General features: G+C 43.7%; 1 protein-coding gene across 1 annotated transcript in view; it reads left to right on the plus strand.

The window, feature by feature from the left end:
- The window catches only part of LOC108572956, a 116,505-nt gene that overhangs the window by 57,109 nt on the left and 41,680 nt on the right, over positions 1-17,716 (plus strand). The window contains exons 3-6 of the mRNA XM_017935303.1: positions 1,682-1,872; positions 3,787-3,973; positions 16,034-16,642; positions 16,884-17,716. Coding sequence (XP_017790792.1) covers positions 1,682-1,872; positions 3,787-3,973; positions 16,034-16,642; positions 16,884-17,716 — 1,820 coding nt within the window. The remainder of the gene's footprint in view (positions 1-1,681; positions 1,873-3,786; positions 3,974-16,033; positions 16,643-16,883) is intronic.

Below are 17,716 nucleotides of genomic sequence, written 5' to 3' on the forward strand. Positions count from 1 at the left end.
TCGCTTCCTGCGCGCGGCACTTCTTGATCCATCCGCTGCTCAGCCGCTTTTTGCATACGGTTGCTGGAAGAAAATTATCGCACCCACGTAACCGCGCTTCTTCTCGTTCTCAAGTGGGTGAACAAATCTTCTTAACGGAATAATTGTGCGAGTGATAGAATCTCGTGCGACTGTTTCACATGGAATGAAGAATACTTGAATTCGAACAATCGAGGGGCGAAGGAACAGTCTTTCAGACTGACAAGGAAACAATCGCCGATTTTCCTGAAATTTTGCTACGTGATGGTACTCGAACTTTTTTTTATTGAGAATCGTCCACATCGACGGGATGAAAATCGCGTTCGAAGTTAGGGATGGCAAATATATTTAGACCAATATCTCGAAGGCTGTTGGAGATATAAGGGTGGTGTAAATTGACTGAGAACATCCTTGAACGGAAGGGTGCGGGTCACCCAAGGATTTCGGTGGACGTGAGTGGATATCCCCGAGAAATATCTGCGTAGAACGAGAGGAAAATGGTAACAGAGAATCTGAAAGATTCGTGGGCTTCAGAGATAACAGTATAATCTTGCGTGAAGTTCAGCTGTACCGTTTTATTTTTTATTAAAAATATCGCATTTCAGATTGCTTCTCTGTATTAAATTAATATCTAGAAACCAACCGAGCTGTCTCATTCCTCCTACAATATTTCCCAATCGACGTGGATCGACAAAATGGCGCGAGGAAAATTGAAAGGGGAGAGAAAACGCGTTTCGGCGTGAGAAGAAAATTGGTCCCCGTTACGGTGGAAAAAGCGAAACGAACGGCGTCGTCGTTCATCCCCCCTTTCTTTCTGATCAACTTATCTTCGGTCACGTAGCCGGCGAGAAGCGTTACGATTGAAAGGCGGCCGCTATCGCTGACCGTAAGCGGTTTTTTAGCCGCGCTCTGATCACCGACGTGACCGCACGGTTTCTCGATAGCTCGTGTGATCGAACCGAAGAGACGTATGCCACAGGCCAACGCCGATTATCGTCCGTTTAGCTCGCCTAACGAATTCGTTCCTCGATAAAAATCTTCCTTTCCCATTCGAACGCTTACTCTCTAGGCACTCCGACACACACTTTACGAATTTCCTCTAATTAAAAAGAAAAATAGAAAATGAAATATAAAAGTTTCCGAGAGGATAAAAATCGTTGCGTTAATTAGTTAACACTCGTGGATCCGTGGAACCGTTAATTGATCCACTTTCACTGCCGATGAGTCAGCGGTTGGGTAATCGACTGCGTTCCAAGAGCGACGCGTTGACTGCCGCCTGCATCGACCATTAGTCTTCCGAGAGGATGACTCTCCACCCTTGCACTCCTACCTCCCGATACTTCCGATAACTCTCCGAGCACACGCTTCAATCAACCGCTGTAATAACCAATTACAGAATTACCGTCGAAGAGGTTTCCCTGTTCGAAAAATAAAATAACCTCGGTAAGATAAATTTTGGGAAAATGCGTTTGTCTGTCCGGGACAGTGGACGGAAGTGGTGGTTCCAGCGGCGTATAAAAGACAATGGTTGAACGGATGATATAGCGGTGCCATATTGAAACGACACCGGCAGCCGGGGGAGAGAGAGAAAGAAAGAAAGAAAAAAAAGTGGCGAGCAGTCAGAGGGACCTACTAAAGCGGCTTTTCTCTTCTTTTGTTTCAGGAATTGGAGAGGAGTTATACCCTCTCGACCCCAGGGGGTAGCAGCCCCGTTTGTTGTCCGCCATGCAGCCCGCCCCCTGCACCAGCCGCATACATATCGAGCGCACGTGCGTCCTCGCGGAGACTCGGCGCCGCAAGTGGCATCGGAGGACCGCCGTCCCCGGAAAGGGATCCTCTGGGAAGACTGTTAAGGTCAGTTCGAACCTCTCTTCGGAGACACTCTATCGTTTAACCTTATGCTGACCGTGAGAAATGTTAGCTTTAACTCGATCGCCCGGTAGAATTCTAGCGAGTGCTCTCTCCTACGTCGCGTTCGGATTGAGAAATTGAATTTGGGATGCGTGATCCATCGTACGTCAAAGTGCTCTTTGGAAATTTTCTTCAATTCGTGTCTAGCTTTTAATTTCAATTTATTTGAGTCACCCGTTTTCTTTATTTACTAAATTCGTCTACTTTTGAATTTAAATTAACCCATTCGATACACGGCTTCATCTTTGGCGGCAATTGTGCCACAGTTTTATCGCGAATGCGCTACCACTGAACGGGACAGCTACGACGCGAAACGCCACTTCACCGGATATCGAGCATAGCAGATAAATTTTGCCGTACATTGTAATGAATTGATGAGAAGAAATCAGAATACTTAAACAGAATACTTTGTAGTAATAATACCGTAGGAACCGAGGAAAAAATTTCGATGGACCCAACGGGAATAGAACTCGCGACCTCAAGATTGGCAAGCCGAGCCTTTATGCACTACGCCAACAGCACCCTCTGTATTTTCCCTATTTGTGTACGGAGGCTCCGCTACCACGATACTTTATAAAATTGCTTAATTGCTTTGGGTTAATTTGAACCACTTCTTTGTTTATTAAATTCGTCCACTTTTTCATTCAAATTTATTTCAACCACCCTTTGCGTCTCAAAACCTTTCTTTATAATTCGGTCCTTTTTTCTTTGTGTATCGAGTGTTTCGGTGCAAACTGTGAAGAATTGTGTAGCACAGTGTTACAAGACACAAGGGTTCGAATCGTAACTCTGCGATCGAAGCGGAAAAATTGCAAGCCTGCCCGGCGATAAAACGAGCAATAATATAAATAAGAAGCTAATCGTCAACCAGCGTGGCCACCTGCGTCCTGCAAGCCGTAAAACCGTATACCGGTCCTGTGAAAGCAATCGTCCGGAAACAATAAAGCTCCACCGCCGTCAACCCCTTCTATCCCGGTCCCAATCCTTTCCACGCTTGATCAGCTTGCTATCGGCTTCGCGTAAGATCATCAATCTTTAAACCGTGTACAACGAATGCATCATTGAACGGGTAGGCCGCCACTTAACGTGACTACGGTTTCGTCGCCTGGGAAATTAACCAGTCACTCGATAAGCGGGCTGCTTTAGCCCCCGTGTCCCGCCTCGTAACTCGAATTAATTGGAATTTTAGTAGGACGCGGTTTAAATCGGAAGTAAATGAATCTGCTGACTCCAGTTCTATTATGACTCGGCGGAATTTTAATTATCAACGAATTATGATCAAATACTCGGAGCAATATTAACGTTCTCCTTCGTTCCTCTGCTTTGCCTCCTGATTCGCCATTTTCGAACCAGAGCTGAGTGAAATGTATATTTTAAACAGTAAATTATCCCGATTGCGTCAAGTTTCTTAAATTCATTTTCAAATATTTTCAGTTGATTTGCAATTTTTGCAGTGCAAGATTAAAATATTTAAATTCACTCTTGGAATTATTAAAATGCAAATATGTAATTTGAGAAAATATCTTATTTCAACGTCGTCTATTATTTGAAGTAGTATGCCAAGTATTTTTTCCAAATTTCACCCAGCTTTGCCTCGAAAATGAACTCAACAAACGTTGCCAAGAAGCTACAGACTGGAGCTGGACAAAAGAATCCAGGGTGCATATAGGGCGAAATTCACCTTATCGTCTAACCTCGAGAAAATCACATTCGATCCTTAAGACGCCCGGCGTCGCTGTCTTGTCGGCGTTCCATTAGGGAGAGACGCTTACATAATTAAGGAAATTCGTCGTAAGAGAGAGCGTTCTGATATAGCGTGGCTACCGGTTAAAGTCGACGAACTCTTGCTGCTTGCAGATTCCTCAAGACCTTCTACAGGGAGCTAGGCACTCGTGATCCACCCCATTTACCGGCATGGGCGTCGCTACCACTCGGCACTCTTTGTCCGGCGCACTTTCAGCCGCACCTGCAGCTGCTGCACAAAGGAGAGCAGGAGCACAGGCTCGAGAACATCGACCCAGGCCAGATCTTCGCCCCCGTCAGGGTGAGTGCCATAAATCATCCTGCGGGAAACGCTTCGTCTCTCGCGGTGTGCCGTCCCGTTGTTCACGTCACCTCGTAAAACTTTCGCCAGGGATATATAGTACAACAGTGGGAAAAAAGGGGAGTAAGACGAGGTCCAGAGGAAATTTCTGATCAGGGAAATTCCAGTTCGACGAAACTTCCTCCTTTTCTTGCTTAACGGAGATGTTCCTTTTTTCTTTTTTTTTTAATGCAAAGTGCTTCGTTTGATTCGATGTAATTTCGGAGGAATTTATCTGAGAAGAGAGTTCCTGTCAATTCTTACTTTTTTTAATGCAAAATGATTCATTGGATTCGGTATAATTTGGGAGGACTTCTCTGAGAAGTGAGCTTCTCTCAATTTTTATTTTTAAATGCAAAATGTTTCGATAGAATTTGGGAGGAATTTTCTGAGAAGAGAGTTCCTGTCAATTTAAAAAAAAAATGCAAAATGCTTCGGTATAATTTTGGAAGAATTTTCGACTCCTCTGGAGAAATTCGATTTCTCGAAAAGTTCAAAGCAGTCTCCTTAATCGAGATTGTCTATTCTTCGCAAAAAAGGTAAGTGCATATCCGATGTAAATTTCGACAGAATTCGCAAGCGTAGCGTAGGCAAACTCGTAGGGGTAAATGGAGGATATTGCAGCAGCGCGTTGCGTGAAAAGTTTTTCAAGTGCAATCGCGACAGCCCAGAGGTCCTCCATCAATTGTACCAACAGGGGGACGGCTGTCGATTTGCATGATATCGACTACGTAATTGCGAAAGTCGAGTTGTTGGGACAGCCGGCGATGCAACGACGATTTTCCTCGTCCAACGTTGAAAACTTCACGCGGAAACTTTGTGACACGTGAAAGCCAAGTTACCCTCGTTCCACGTCGTCCAAGTTCGACGCTGTTGAATTTCTTTGGGGCGAGTCTACATTGTAACCTCGATCCTCCTTGTTCTTCCTCCAACGTTTCTCCCTTAATCCTCAATTATTATTGCTATCCAATTCATTCCTATACGTACAGAGTGGATTGATAAGAAGAAAATAGGTATTTGTGTTCGTCTCAGACGCTACTATTAAAAAAAAAAAGAGATGATCTTCAGATTTAAAGAAGAACTCTTCTATACTAAACAATTTTTATTCGAAATTTTTGTCTCACTTTCATGATTTCGGAGATATTTAACCCTTTGAGGACGACAGACCGATATACCCGTTGATGAAACTCTATAAAAGCAACCAATAAACTTACATATTTTTAAGCAATAAAAATAATTCGAGTGACCATGAACTATATTTGAAAAAAATGTAGTTTTGATAAAATTTATTTGAAAAAAAAAACTAAAGTAGTGTCCTAATTGTGTTACACGAGTACTTCGACTTGTCACTTAATTCTACGTCCGCAAAGGTTTAAAGTGCTAATTCTTATCACTCAACACGACGATTAAAGACTACAGTAAATTCTCTACAAGAGTCAGTAAGTTTGGATTCTACAAGTGACAGTATAAATGATCCTACGCAGTCTTTGTCCTTTACGAGATTTCACGGCTCGACAAATCATAATAGAAAAATTTTATTTTATTTTTTTTCATCTACAATTGTTTTTAACATGTTGGTGAGATTTTTCTGATGAAAATGATATCAAACACGATATAATATGAACAACATTTACTTATTAACACGTTCACTGTCGCGCCAGATTTACAGGTTGCTGTCAGGCGGCCACAAGAAAATACATTTTAAGCATAAGATTATAGTATTATGCTTTATGTCTAGCTAGCTATGACGTTCAAAATTTTTAGTTGACAACATTTATTTTATTTTAACCATTCTAAACATTTGAGGCACTCCAGTCACTGATGACCACCATGGCCATATCAAGGAAACAATCTAATGTTAATACTTATTGAGTGATTAATTTAATTTCATAATATATCGCTTTGGATGAATTACAAAAACAAATTGCTAAGAAATTACATTAAATACCTGTACACATTATCCGTCGAATGTAGAGGGAGAGCCACCGTTTGGTTGCCAATACGTAAAAAAAAAAATGTAGGGTCGATAGCAGCAGAAACGCTGCTAAACAATTAGAATTAAATGTAACGATAGAAATTATTGCAATAATGCGAAATGCAATTGAAAAATCGCAGAAAAGTCTGATACAAATGTTTGAAAAGTAAAATATATAAGATGAGATGCAGTATCTTACCACGTAATGTAACTTTTTATTGTGTAACATATTAAAAACACTGTATCGGGAAAAATTTGTCACAGAATTGCATTTCTTATTTAATCTTCCTTTACTGCTACTTCTTGTCAGTGAAATTTTATGTCAGAAAATTGAAGAAATTCTTCTTTGCGTTTCGTAGGCAATTGACAGATCGATGTTAAAATTTCATGTTAAATGGAACTTTCATATCTACCATAGAATCTGAATAATTTTTCAAGGTATTTTATTAAGAAACGCGCACATAGTGTTCAATTTTCTATCTTAGAATTAACTTACTTTATCTTACAAACTACTTAAAGTTTATGAATTACTTAAAGTTAAGATTCGCTTGGTTCACATTCTCATACTTTACAGTGGCTTATTTTATAATACACGCGTATGGCACTCTGTACAATTTTCTATACATTCTTCATACAGAAATTTAGATTAAAATTAGTAGGGAAGGGAAATATCTGAAAAGAATAATTTTTAATATATTAATTAAATAGAAGGAATTTATTTGCGAGTCAAATTTACAGTTCTAAACTGCAGAATTCGTCAAAGTATATAATTTCTCGATTTCTAATGATTTTTGGGGTATTAAAGCAAGTATGTTTATTACTTCGAACTTCGAGAGACATTTTCAACCGTTCGTTGTGAACGATTGTCAATATTATGAAATACCTAAATTTTTTTGAAATATACCTATCAAACTTTCATCAAAATCTGATTCTGATGTTCAATGTGTTAGTGAATAATTGAAGAAAATGAATATTCCAACTAAAGTACATAATATGAAATTCTGAAATTACTGAAAATGAATAAATTTGATTATTTCTAACGAATAAATAGTGTATACCTGAAATATTTCTCTACAAATATTTAATTAATAAAGAAAAAGATGCGACTCACCACTTACCACACAGCTGGACATTGTAACATAGATTTCGTTGCATCTGTTCATCCTCTCAGATCCATCGAACTTTTGAAATTCCCTCAGTGAAGCATTTGCATCCTCCAAGCATCGAATTTTGGTTCCACCACACAGTTTTGAGTCCTCCAAGCCTTGAATTTGGTTCCACCAGTGGTCCAATGTCAGTTTGAATGACCCAATGTCAGTTTGAATGACCCAATGCCAGTTTGAATGATCCAATGCCAGTTTGAATGACCCAATGCCAGATTTGAATGATCCAAAGCCAAACTGAAAGACCCAAAGCCAGTTCGAATGACCCAATGTCAGATTGAATGACCCAAAGCCAGATTTGAATGACCCAAAGCCAGAGTTGAATGACCCAAAGCCAGAGTTGAATGACCCAAAGCCAGAGTTGAATGACCCAAAGCCAGTTTGAATGACCCAATGCCAGTTTGAATAACCCAATGCCAGATTGGAAGACCCAATGCCAGATTGAGAGACCCAAAGCCAGACTGAAGGACCCACCAGACTTAGGAAGCTGTGGAAGTGTCGCGCGAAATTGTGTACGGATCGCGATTTCTTTTAAGTGTAGTTTAATTCGTTGAATTTTATTTAGTACCCGAAATCGCGAATTTTTACCATCCTCCATTTTCTCATGTAGTCCATTTTAGATGGGGTATTTAGCAAAGGTTTAAGGGAGGTATCAACTGAACGCTCTGAAAAAAAGAAAAGCAAAGAAAGAAAAAGGGATGAAGCTATTATGAAACGCGGCGCGACGTAATAAATTCTCGTATCGATCGAAAGTAATGGGCATTCGTAGTGAAAATTGACTCTATTAAGAATTAACGCGGTATACTATTGGGATACTCTAATAATGGGAGGGCGTTTGCACCTTTAGTGCAGTAGAGTTCGGATGTGAACTCACATCCTTTGATTTCTTCTTCCAAGTTTTGGTAGTTCAGCTTCAAACATGCACATGCACACACATATATAACCAATCACCAAACCCTCAAAAAATTCACTCACAGTTCGCAGACAGGCAGCTGGGCTCTGCAATGTCGATTTCGTTGCATCCTTCCTTCCTTCCTTCCTTCCTCTCAGATGGTCATCCTTCCTCCAAGCGTTGATTTTCCAAGACTCACAAACTCACGAATTGTGAGTCACTGTGGAATGGGCGACGCGAAAAGTGCTTCGAAACGCGATTTATTTAGAGAGGGAGAAACCGCGAATTTATATTACTTTAGACTCTACTATCGAACAAAACTTTGATAGAACGCGAGTGAAGAAGTATGAAATAAACGCGAGTAAATTGAATAAAAAGCAAAAACGCGAATTGGGAGGAAATATCAGATAAACGCGGAAAAATATGCAATAATAAGTCGAACTAGGGATGAAGCTATTATTTCAATACGCGATTCACTGACTCTAATATTTTGAAAAATTGAAAACTTCTCGTAAAAATCGATTATTAATTGCGAAACACTAGTGAGACGGTTTAATTAGGGGCAGCACAATATATAACACAACTAACTACCCATATCACCAGAAAAAAAACCCATTTTTGTCACTCACAATTCGAAGATTAGGCAGCTGGGCTCTGCAATGTCGATTTCGTTGCATCCTTCCTTCCTTCCTTCCTCTCAGATGGTCATCCTTCCTCCAAGCGTTGATTTCCCAAGACTCACAGACTCACACTTTGTGAGTCACTGTGGAATGGGCGACGCGAAAAGTGCTTCGAAACGCGATTCATTTAGAGGGGGAGAAATCGCGAATTTATATTACTTTAGACTCTACTATCGAACAAAACTTTCATAGAACGCGAGTGAAAAATTGAAAGAAAGTATCAAATAAACGCGAGTAAATTGAAAGAAAAGCAAAAACGCGAATTGGGAGGAAATAGTTAAACGCGGAAAAATATTCAATAATAAGCGAACTAAGGATGAAGCTATTATTTCAATACGCGTTGCACTGACTCTAATATTTATCAAAATTGAAAATTGATTTATCACGGTAAACTACTTGGACGGTTTAATTAGGGGCATAGTGCAACGAGTACAGTGCACTCGTTGCAAATCAGCTCACAATATACAATTCAATAATGTAACTAACTACTTAACATGCAAAATTCATGCAACTCCTGCGAAGAATTAGATTAGTAAATCACAATTCATGAAACAAATTCAAAATTCATTTTTCAATAGCATAGAAAATATCATAAATACTGAAAGAAAATTAAATTATAGATTGCTGGAAGAAAAGTACATATTAAATTTAGAAATAACCTGTAACGAAAATTTATTTCATTAATGGACAGCTGAAACGCCGAAATATTTTCATTAGGCAACCTCTCAAATTCATTTCGATATCCTATTCGACAAGTACGAAGAACAACAATAACAAACTGAAATCTCGATTTCCCTAAACCCTCAAAACAATCTCGAAATACGTTCGATAATAATTTTCTCGCGTGTATTAACGACCCGAAGGATTATTTAAATTTATTTCAAGCAAAAAGTAGCAGTAGTTCAGTAGTAAATAGTGGACTATTAGACTTTGAATAGTCCAAGTTTAAGTTTTAATAATTAGAAAAATTAGAAAAATTCAAAGCAGAGTATTCAAAGTCTAATAGTAAATTTCAGAAAGAAATTTTGAGAGAAGGTAGTTGAGTGTGTATAGGGTGGACATAGGCTGCTAGCCAGAAGCCCTCGACCACCCTACCCACGTCTCAGTACCCTCAGATCAAAATTACGCGAAGTGTCTAGGGCCCAGTATAAAGGGTAAATGATTTCGCGGGAGCTCGCGGGTCTATTTATACCTGTGGTACCCCTTCCCCAAAATCATTAGCAAAGTCGTTAATAATTCGGGCGGGAATCGACTATTTTTCGCGGGAATCGACTACTTTTCGCGGGAAACGGACTACTTTTCGCGGGAGATCGATCACTTTTCGCGGGAAATCGATAATTTCTCGCGGGAATCGGTCACTTTTCGCGGGAAATCGATAATTTCCCGCGGGAATCAATTATTTTTCGCAGAAAATCGCCGATTCTTTCGTAATTCTATTTCGCATTCTATTGTAATGTTATAATAACGTATAATTTATTAATTCTTGCAATTTTTTGGTATAAATTTATACTTCTAACAATTTGTTATAACATTGCATATAAGAATTTATACGTTTTTACAATATTCTTCAATGGAAACGTACGTTTTAACGTTCTCGTTACTTACTCGGGCTTAAATTAATTTCGTAAGGATTAAAAATCAGGTTGACCTGTGGTCGTAGATTAAAAATAGCCATAGTACAGCTAAAATTATCGTGTTAAATAATTCTTTTCCTACGAATCAAAAATGTATTCAACGTTTATTAGTTATAATATCGTGAAATGAATGATGTTACACATTTTCTCTATTCACACTGAACTTAAAGATTATAACGATTAAAAATCAAATTGACCTGTGGTCATTTATCAAGAATAATCGTAATAAAGCTGAAATTATTGTGTTAAATAATTTTTTTAATACGAATTAGGAATTTATTCAACGTTTGCTTGTTACTACTTGTTACAGTATACTGTCTCGCAATGTAAATTTAAGTAAATTAGGTTGAACTGCACAGAAAATGCACAGAACTGCACAAATAATACATTTCACGATATTATAACAAACAAACGTTGAATACATTTTTCATTCGTGTAAGAAGAATTATTTAACACGATAAATTTAGCTGTACTATGGTTATTCTTAATCTACGACCACAGGTCAACCTGACGTAAACTTCCATTGCATTTAAACGATATTCTCCACCAAACTGGACAAAGTACTGTAACACTTGTACTGTCACTAATGGAATCGACTAATCGAAATCTCATCAATATGTTAAGAAGAATTTCGGGATAAAAAAACGTAAAATTAAAAAAGTTGATATTTAAATCGCTTGGTTGCCTCGATCTTTTATTCGATGTCCTCGCCTACGTTCGGCAAACTACAAAGGCGGGCGCGAGGCTCGAAAACGTAGTCCCTGACTCTACGAGTGTCAGGTTTAGCTTCCTTGCGGTCTGACACTTGTGGAGAATATACTGTATTCGTAAATTCGTGGATGCTGGTCGAGAGTCGAGTCACATTCTGACGTCTCTCCTCCTATCGCGTCTGACAACAAAACGACGAAGCGAAGGTTCAGAGAAGAAGTTAAACCGTCGGAAAAAAGGAAATAAAGAACCCCTGAGAAGGGTCTTTCTTCCGAAATTCTCGCGGAAGAACTGCCCTGCTCAGTCGCTGTCGATGTTTGTTGCCATGAAAGATGAATCCTCCCCGAGCGATGTCGGCGAATCACGTAGCAAGTTTCGATACGCTCCGCTTCCTGATCAAGGGAATTCTTTAGCAATCGAACAGAGAGCTTTCCCCGAGGCGCCCTTCGAAACGGAATTTCCAAGTGGAAGTGCACCCGACGCGAGTGACAGAGAAAGCGTCGCCTCTGCCTCAACGGATGGATCCTGTGTTTTATGGGGAAGACGCCAAGTCAAACGTGCCTCCTCTCCAACGAATACACCTTTTCGTTCCTCGGGTCTAACGATTCCAGGGAACTCGGTAATTAAAGGAGATCCTCCGACGTTCCTTCCCGGCGAAGTGTGCAAACGAAGATAGATCAGCGGAGGGAAAATCGTGGATCCCCTTCGACGATCGAACAACAAACACATCTCGCGAGCTGAATTTCTCCGTACAATTAAGGAAATCCTCCGGCAAAAGGAACAATTAGACTCGAATTTCGTTCTCGTTCGAGTGTCGGAGATGAAGAGGAAGAAAGGACGCGAAGAGACAGAGAGCGGTTTTAAGAATCGATCGGCGGGTGGTCGAGAACGTTAGATCACTCTCGATGTCGTCCCAGATAACGTCGCCGCGGGAGCATAAGTCTTTGGATGCTCGAATAAAGAAGAAGGTTTTAATCGAGGCGCGACGGAGATGCGGAGGACGATTGTCCGGCTCTCGCGTAACGAGGCATTGTTCTGTTCTCGCGGCTCGATAAGATGGCCGAGTCTTCGCTTCGTTAACGTTTCTCTAAAGCCTTTTTAGCCAGGCGACGCTGATAACTCCCGTGGAAGAGGTCCCTTTGTGCATCTCAAGGACACTCCGGTGATCGAGCCTGAATGGACCGCTTTAATTGCTAACAGTGCGTCCCGGGATCCTTCGATTCTGTCCTTCGTGCGAGGACTAAACTTTTCTCTGCAAACTTTTGTGTAACTTGCAACGCACAGTGATTCCAAAAATTTGATTTCGTAAATGCACCATTTCACGATCGTCATGTAATTCGTCAGGTCGGAGAAGATCCTGGCGCCAGGGTGTCAAACCAGCCGAACAGAAATTATTTTCCCCGCGTTTAATTGGATCGATCGAGCGTCCACAGGAGGCTTTTCGACCAAGATTCCCAGGTGTAACAGAGGACTGCAATCAGAGCGGCGGGATTGGAGGGGTGAACGACAGACAGAGCATCGATCACCGGTGGGCGGCTGTCAATTTGCGAGCCGCGTATCGGCCGTCGAAATAGTCGACGCGGCCGGTTTCGTTTTCCCCAGGCTCAGCCATCCGCTAAACATCTCAATCTTCCGGCCTTAATACCACCGGTATCTGGCCCCCGCGAACCAAAGATTTATCGGAGCCACGATAAATCCGTCCGTCGCAGAATCTCCTTATCTCCCGGATACACGTATTCGACTGAATCCGAAAGATCCCCCGCGTCGCTCCATCCGTTACAATCTCCCTCTCTCTCTCTTTCTCTATCCTCGTGTGCGTGCAGCTGGAGGAAATCCGTGGGGAAAATAGAACACGCATCTTCCATTTATAGCTCGTAGAGATGGTACCTGTATTTGCCTTAGGAACCATCCACATTGATCCTTTTACCGGACGCTTGCGCCATCATTTGCCCTCTTTTTCACATCTCTACCGGCCTTCGATACAAATCTTCCTCTACTCCCTTCTACCACCGTCGCCGTATAAAATATTACCTTGGAAATAGCTACGGGACAAAGGTACCGCGAAGCTCCAAGAATAACAAGAATAACGTTGAAATAGTACAGTACATCTCGTCCAATGTTAAAGCTCGATACATCGTTTCTCGTGCAAATGACTCTTTTGCCAGTGTCGTTTCGCAGCATCCGGAGGGTGAACAGGTCGATAAGAGGGCCGCGTAACGGAGCCATGGAAGGGCTGACAATGCGCCATGTCGCCCGGAAACGTACACGCGGAAAAATGAGCCTCGTAACCGTGCCATCCGAGAGCTACCGACAGCCCAGCCAGCACACACACACGCACACACACAGTATGTACGTCAAGGTTGGGGATGCACGACGCGAACGAATTCGCACCGTGCAGCAAGCGGACGTGCCGAGGAGAACAAGCGGAGATCGCTTCTACGGAACGACGAGGCTTTTAAGGCACTTCTGACCCTGTTTAGCTCCCTTCTTCTTTCTATCACAGCGCGATATAACAGTGTCACATTGTTCGGACATCTTCCCCCCGGAGTAATTACTTCCAGATCGAAAATTCCTACGTGAAATTCCGCCGTTTCCAGAGGGAGATCTTGAGAAAAAAATAATTATACGCTCGACAAATTCCTCGAATACGCTGTCCTCTATAATGAGCGCGGCTCCTGTCTCTCTCTCTCCTCTTGGACGTTCTTCCGGATCAACGACGCGACGCGACGCGACGCTCCAATCGTCCAAGCACACCTCCTTCAATGTTATTTCCATTTTCCCGGCGGCTGGAACGAATGCAGCGACGAGTGCTCTTCGATCTGGCCAGCAGGAAGTAATTTCTTTGTCTTGGCGCTCGTCGAGGCGCCTCTGAAACGTGCCTACACGCTCCTCCTCCGCCTTGGCGCGCGTTTCGTCGAGCGAAACGCTCCACATTGTTCCCTTCGCCTTTCACCTGTTGTCTCGCTCTCGGCTCGCGGGAGAAAAGACCAATACGACCGGGCCGTTTCGACGCCCGTATTTACACCCGTGTACAAGGCAACGGGCAAATATGATGTGCCGATACGAGCCACCGATCGGATCATTTAACGGACCCCCTTCGACGAGTTTCTGATATTGCACCGAGCCGATTCGACCATTGTTTCGCGGGTGAATGCGCTCGATCAATGGGAAACCCGCTTTACATCGATCTGCTCGGCGATTGTGCTTCTCTGCGGAGAAGAGTGCGTTTCTTCCCGGAGAAGAATGCGCGTTTCTTCAGCACGAAATGTTAACAAGATGAAGCCCTATTCCCGTCGAGATTACCAGCTACCGCTGGATAAACAAATCACCAGGTTCGCTGGGATTAATTTCAGCAGGCTTCTAATAGAGCCCAAGAAGCGAACCGAGAATCCCTTGGAACAACCTACCTGCAGGTAGTCCAACGTCGTAAAGACCGTCGCAGTAACAAGGTTTACCAGGAGAGCTGCCGAAACTGTAGAACGTAGCACAGTTTAAATCACAGGTTAGACCTAGCTAGCCAGATCGAGTCTAGACAGCTAAAGTAAGCTAAAATAAGCATTAGAATACGCAGCCTGGGGGACAGAGTATCCCCAGTGGAAGGAGGGAGAATCAAAGTAATAATATAGAGCGGGTCTTACGGTCCACTTGGATAGAGCCGGCGAGAGGAAAGCTGCAGACCGTAAAGGGGCTAGGATCACGGAGATAATAGGCCAGGCCTATAGCCTCCTGCGGAGAAGCTAGATAGTAGATCCAGCGTGATCGTAGAGCCCTTTATAATCTAGCTCTGGCCGAGATAACGTCTCTACGATAACAAAGACAGACCCCTCGGAACATAATAGAGGTCCTTTCACCGTCGTCCAAATTCTCTCTCTCTCTCTCTCTCTCTCTCTGTGAAATTGATATACCATCTCTAGACTATTTCGAAACTACCCCGTGTGAAGCTTGATTCTTTTTCGCGAGTATTACCTGGGTCACAAGGTGCGAAGCACGTACGATCAACATCGTTAACGAGTTTGTAAGCCTCGATAGATGATCCAGAGGATCGGTAAACAATCGAGGCGTCTCAGATCGATAATCGCGAGTTTCCTGCAGAGGTGTATAGAACCGGAGAGAGGCACGCGACTACTATCTCGGTTCATTGTACCCTCGGTTCGGTAAGCAAGACACCACAGGGCTGGTCGCATCTGGTTCAGTCGTGGAATCGATCGATGACTGGAATGGTTACGGCGTCACGGGACGACAAACGAATTTCACTCCCTTTATTGACGTGCCACGCTGTTTCGAGAGGGGGAGAAGTGTGGAACAATGGGAGAGCCACGCACAAAGCGTTACACGAGGAAACAGTTTTGCCGCGGCTCTGATTAAATCCTCTCCTGGGATGAGTGGCCGAGCTGTTCGAATTTTCCCTCTTATTTTTCACGTCGCGTCGCGCCAGAAATCGGCCGCGTGGCAATTAAAAGTCACCAAGTCTCGTTAACGGCGAACTCTGTGTCGCGTGCACGGACCTGTCGAGGTGTTTGAAATAAAAAAAAAAGAGAGAGAGACGAGAGAGGGAAGCCTGGTGTGATTTCTCGTTATTTGTCGCGCGTTGATCATGCCTCGATTGGCCTACACTTTTTACTCCCATCTCGATAGAATTTAAAGGGAGGGCAGCTGAAAGGGCGGACCGATGAATCAGGTAGTAGATTGCGTGCAACGGTTGCTAGAGAGAGGGTTGGACGAGCGAGGAAAAGTTAGCAGCTTCGTGACCAGTTTCTCGGATACTTCTCGCTTTTACGATCTCCGTCTGGCAGCCAGTTACAACTTCTCCCGTGAACCACTAATCCCATTCGACGGATCAGCCGTTTCTCCGTGTCCGAGAGATCTGCTTCGATATTGCGCAACGTTCGAATATCCCAACGAGAGAACAACTAAATATATATTCTCCCTTTGATTTCCTCGATTGCAACACTTTCACTCGACGTTTCAGCTAAGCGACGGCACGATATCGGAGGCTCCTCGTCGCGTGGCCATCGAGGGCGGCCCCGGAAGCGGAAGAACGACCCTCTGCCTTCAACTTCTTCACCAGTGGGCGGTCAAAGACGACGGCCCGGCTCTGGTCTTCATCGTTCCCCTTCGCGAACTTCGCGGCAGTCCTGTGCTCAACTACCTAGCCAGAGAACTGTTCCCGAGGACGGCAGCTTTGGGTGACACGGTCTCTCAAGTATGGCGCACGTTGCACCTAATGGAGGACCGCGTGTTGTTCATCCTGGACGGTTACGACGAGTGTGTAGGAGGCAAAGCGTCCCTCGGAGATGCTCTAGACCTTCTCGAGGGACGACTATTTCCAGACGCGAGGATTCTGGTTACTTGCTCGCCGAGTAACTCGACCGTATTGTCACCGCTCGTTCAGAGGAGGATCCATCTGGCCGGGCTCGAGTGGATACACGTGGAGAATCTCTGCCTCGCGTATTTCATCCACCATGACATCGCGGAAAAGGCCTGCGAGTTCTTGGAAGCGCTGAACGTGCAGCCTCAGTCGGTGAAGCAGCTTGGTCAGCACCCGCTTGGCTGGATTATGCTCTGCTGCCTCTATCAGGTATTTATCGCGATGGAATAATATTAGAGTAAAACCGGAATAACCCACTCTACCTTCTTTTTTTTTTTAATCGAGCTCGACGTTCGTTGAACGATCGCTAAATTATTCAGAGTTGGTGAACAAAAAAATAGTCCGATTCGTAAACGGCGGCTGGCTGTTTTTCGCGCAGCCAGCAGCACACGGGGTATAAAATGGCCAGAGGGCTCGTAAAAGAACGCTTTAAAGCTCTCTCTGTCCACAGGATTCGGGCAGTTTACCAACCGAGACCAGCGCATTGGTTCAGGCGGTGGTGAAGTGCATCGTGAAGAGGAGCTTGGATCCATCAGTCTCCTACAACGAGGAGATCCCCGCACATTGCAGAAAGCGACTGCAGGACTTTGGCAAGGTGTCCTTAGCCGCTCTGAGAGAGGGCAGGTGTTGCTACACGGAAGCTGAACTCCGGGCCAGAGGAGGCGGTATAGAGGTGACCAAATTGGGATTCCTGACGAAAGGGTTGACCTTTGGTCAACGACGAAAACCTGACTTGTACACGCCTATTCACATGGCCGTGGCGGAGTTCCTAGCGGCCTACTACCTAACCTCCGTCGCCCAGTACGCCAATATCCTGAGAAGAGAGTTGGAAGGACTTCCGTCTGGGATTATCAGCCATCTGGCCGGTCTGTTGGGACCGAAGACACATTTGATCCTGAATCAACTGTGCCCGCTGGAAGTACCACCCAGAGCGGTGTTCTCGTTGCTGAAAGCAGCCGGAGCCTCGGATGGAAACATCTCCGCGGTGTGTAGACTAGTCGGTGCAGGACCCGGGTTCGGTCCTGCGCCCAACGAAAGGCCTCCAGCTCCGTTGGTGCACACTTCTCCTCTGGAACTGGAAGGCTGGGCGAGGATCCTCGAGAGCGGAGCTTGTACCCTAGAAGCTCTGGAAGTTGTGTTCCAGCTGGAGAGAGGAGCTGATCCCAGGTACCTGAACGATTTCTTCGAGGCCTTGGCTGGGAACGAGAGTGTGAAGTTAGTGAGGATCACGTCGCTGTTAGGGCAAGAGTGCCCCACTAACGAGGCGCAGATGTTGGCTGGCCA

The sequence above is a fragment of the Habropoda laboriosa genome, unplaced genomic scaffold, assembly GCF_001263275.1.
Source record: "Habropoda laboriosa isolate 0110345459 unplaced genomic scaffold, ASM126327v1 scaffold102, whole genome shotgun sequence".
In the NCBI taxonomy this organism is placed as follows: domain Eukaryota; kingdom Metazoa; phylum Arthropoda; class Insecta; order Hymenoptera; family Apidae; genus Habropoda; species Habropoda laboriosa.